At 46.1% G+C, this 1,575-nt stretch overlaps 1 protein-coding gene across 2 annotated transcripts in view; it reads left to right on the top strand.

The window, feature by feature from the left end:
• The first annotated feature begins 277 nt into the window (after positions 1-277).
• The window catches only part of si:ch211-236l14.4 (SITS-binding protein), a 27,697-nt gene continuing 26,399 nt past the window's right edge, over positions 278-1,575 (top strand). The window contains exons 1-2 of one of the 2 annotated variants that reach the window (XM_014005573.1): positions 278-426; positions 504-1,195. In XM_014005573.1, the coding sequence (XP_013861027.1) occupies positions 725-1,195 (471 nt within the window). In that variant the 5' untranslated portion in view covers positions 278-426; positions 504-724. Of the gene's footprint in view, positions 1,196-1,575 lie in introns of both variants that reach the window. The other variant, XM_014005572.1, reaches the window with a different exon arrangement.

Genomic DNA, 1,575 nt, shown 5'->3' with positions numbered 1-1,575 from the left:
CAGAGGGAAATTTGGTTACCCATCACAGGTTCCAATGTGAAAGAGGTAAGGCGAGTGCCCCAACCTTATGTCCAATTGAGGCTGCCCAACTCTTTCAAATTACTACATGGCAATTGGGTGTTTTTACGCACGGCGAGCGTATGATAGAAGTAGAGTTCCTCCGTCAGGATCTCCGCGGCTTTCTCACCCCAGGCGTGCAAGACTTCACCAAACCTCCCACTTTGATCCCCCATTTTCCTCTCTCCGCCGTTCCTCTGAAGGAAAAAAAACAAAACAGGTGTTACGTCAGAAATTGCAGGGCAAGCAAGGCAGAGTCTTAGGAGCTATTCGTAGGCGTTACTGCCAAACCCGGCTCTTTGGGCTGCTCCTGAGCTCCCTGCAGCCAATGCAATTTCTAACTCTTTTTAAAAACAGCGGCAATATGCGGTAAGTCAGTTATTCATTCATACTCTTTCATTTCCTCGGGATTTTTTTCCCCCCTCACAGCTTTCTTTACGTGACAGGTCACTGTTGCTGGCACAATTACGCGCAAAAAAAAGAGGCAACAACAACAACAGGGGAGAGTGCAAATACGCAGAGTAGTTTACACACACAGCCTCACTGAAAACATCATGGCATGATGAGGCAGAAGAGGTTTTTGACTCGCGGGGTTTTCTGCAGCAAGTTTTTTTGTTTGATTTTTTGGGTGATCTGAAAAGAAGAAGAAGAAGAAAAAAAAGCAAACATGCCTCACGCTCGAAATAGGAACCCGAGTCCCATCCCAGAGGTAACATGGGACACGGGACTGAAGGAGATGAACGAAACCTGGAAAGGAGCTATAGCCTGCCTGGGGGTGGCTGTCTTCTTTGTGATGACCATTGGGATCATATATTGGCAAGTGGTGGACCAGCCCAACAAAAACTGGATCCTCAGGGGGACCCTGAGCGGACTGATCTGGGAGAGAAGGACCCACTCGCTGGTCATCCAGACTCTGACGGAGGACATGACCTACGTGGAGATAGATGTGGGGAACGTGGGGAACCCCGACATCGAGGTCCCCTTCGTGAGGAACCTSTGCTGGCTGAACAAAACCGAGTTCTGCTACACGTGGGACTCGGTGGCCGAGGTGAAGATCTCGCTGGAGGTGAACGAGGAGACGGAGACGGAGTGCTACAGCATGACCTGGACACCGGTGCACTGTCATGTGGAGCTGAAGGTAAACCAAGCCGTGCGTAAAACTCCAAAGTCACCATTTATGCTTTGAACGGATTTTGTTTACCAATGAAGGTCTAAWTGTTGGCGAGTTGTTCCTTATTTTACATCCTAATAAAAATTCTCTTTACACCACTAAGTAAACTAATTTAATTACTTAATTTCAACCTTTTAAAATCCCTACAGGAAGGTTTATGTTAGAATTTTACATGAAACGTTCCTTTCCAATTTGTTTGAAGTTGGTTTCAAATGTGATTATTTTAGTTGTGTGTTTATAATTTTAAAAAAAGCTTTGAGGTGGCTCTGAAATATGAAGCATTTTTACTCACTCACTCACTCACTCACTCACTCACTCACTCACTCACTCACTCACTCACTCACTCA

This window comes from Austrofundulus limnaeus, unplaced genomic scaffold (genome assembly GCF_001266775.1).
Source record: "Austrofundulus limnaeus strain Quisiro unplaced genomic scaffold, Austrofundulus_limnaeus-1.0 Scaffold31, whole genome shotgun sequence".
NCBI lineage: Eukaryota > Metazoa > Chordata > Actinopteri > Cyprinodontiformes > Rivulidae > Austrofundulus > Austrofundulus limnaeus.
The sequence above is the reverse complement of the archived record's forward strand: the minus strand, read 5'-3'. Positions and strand labels throughout refer to the sequence as shown.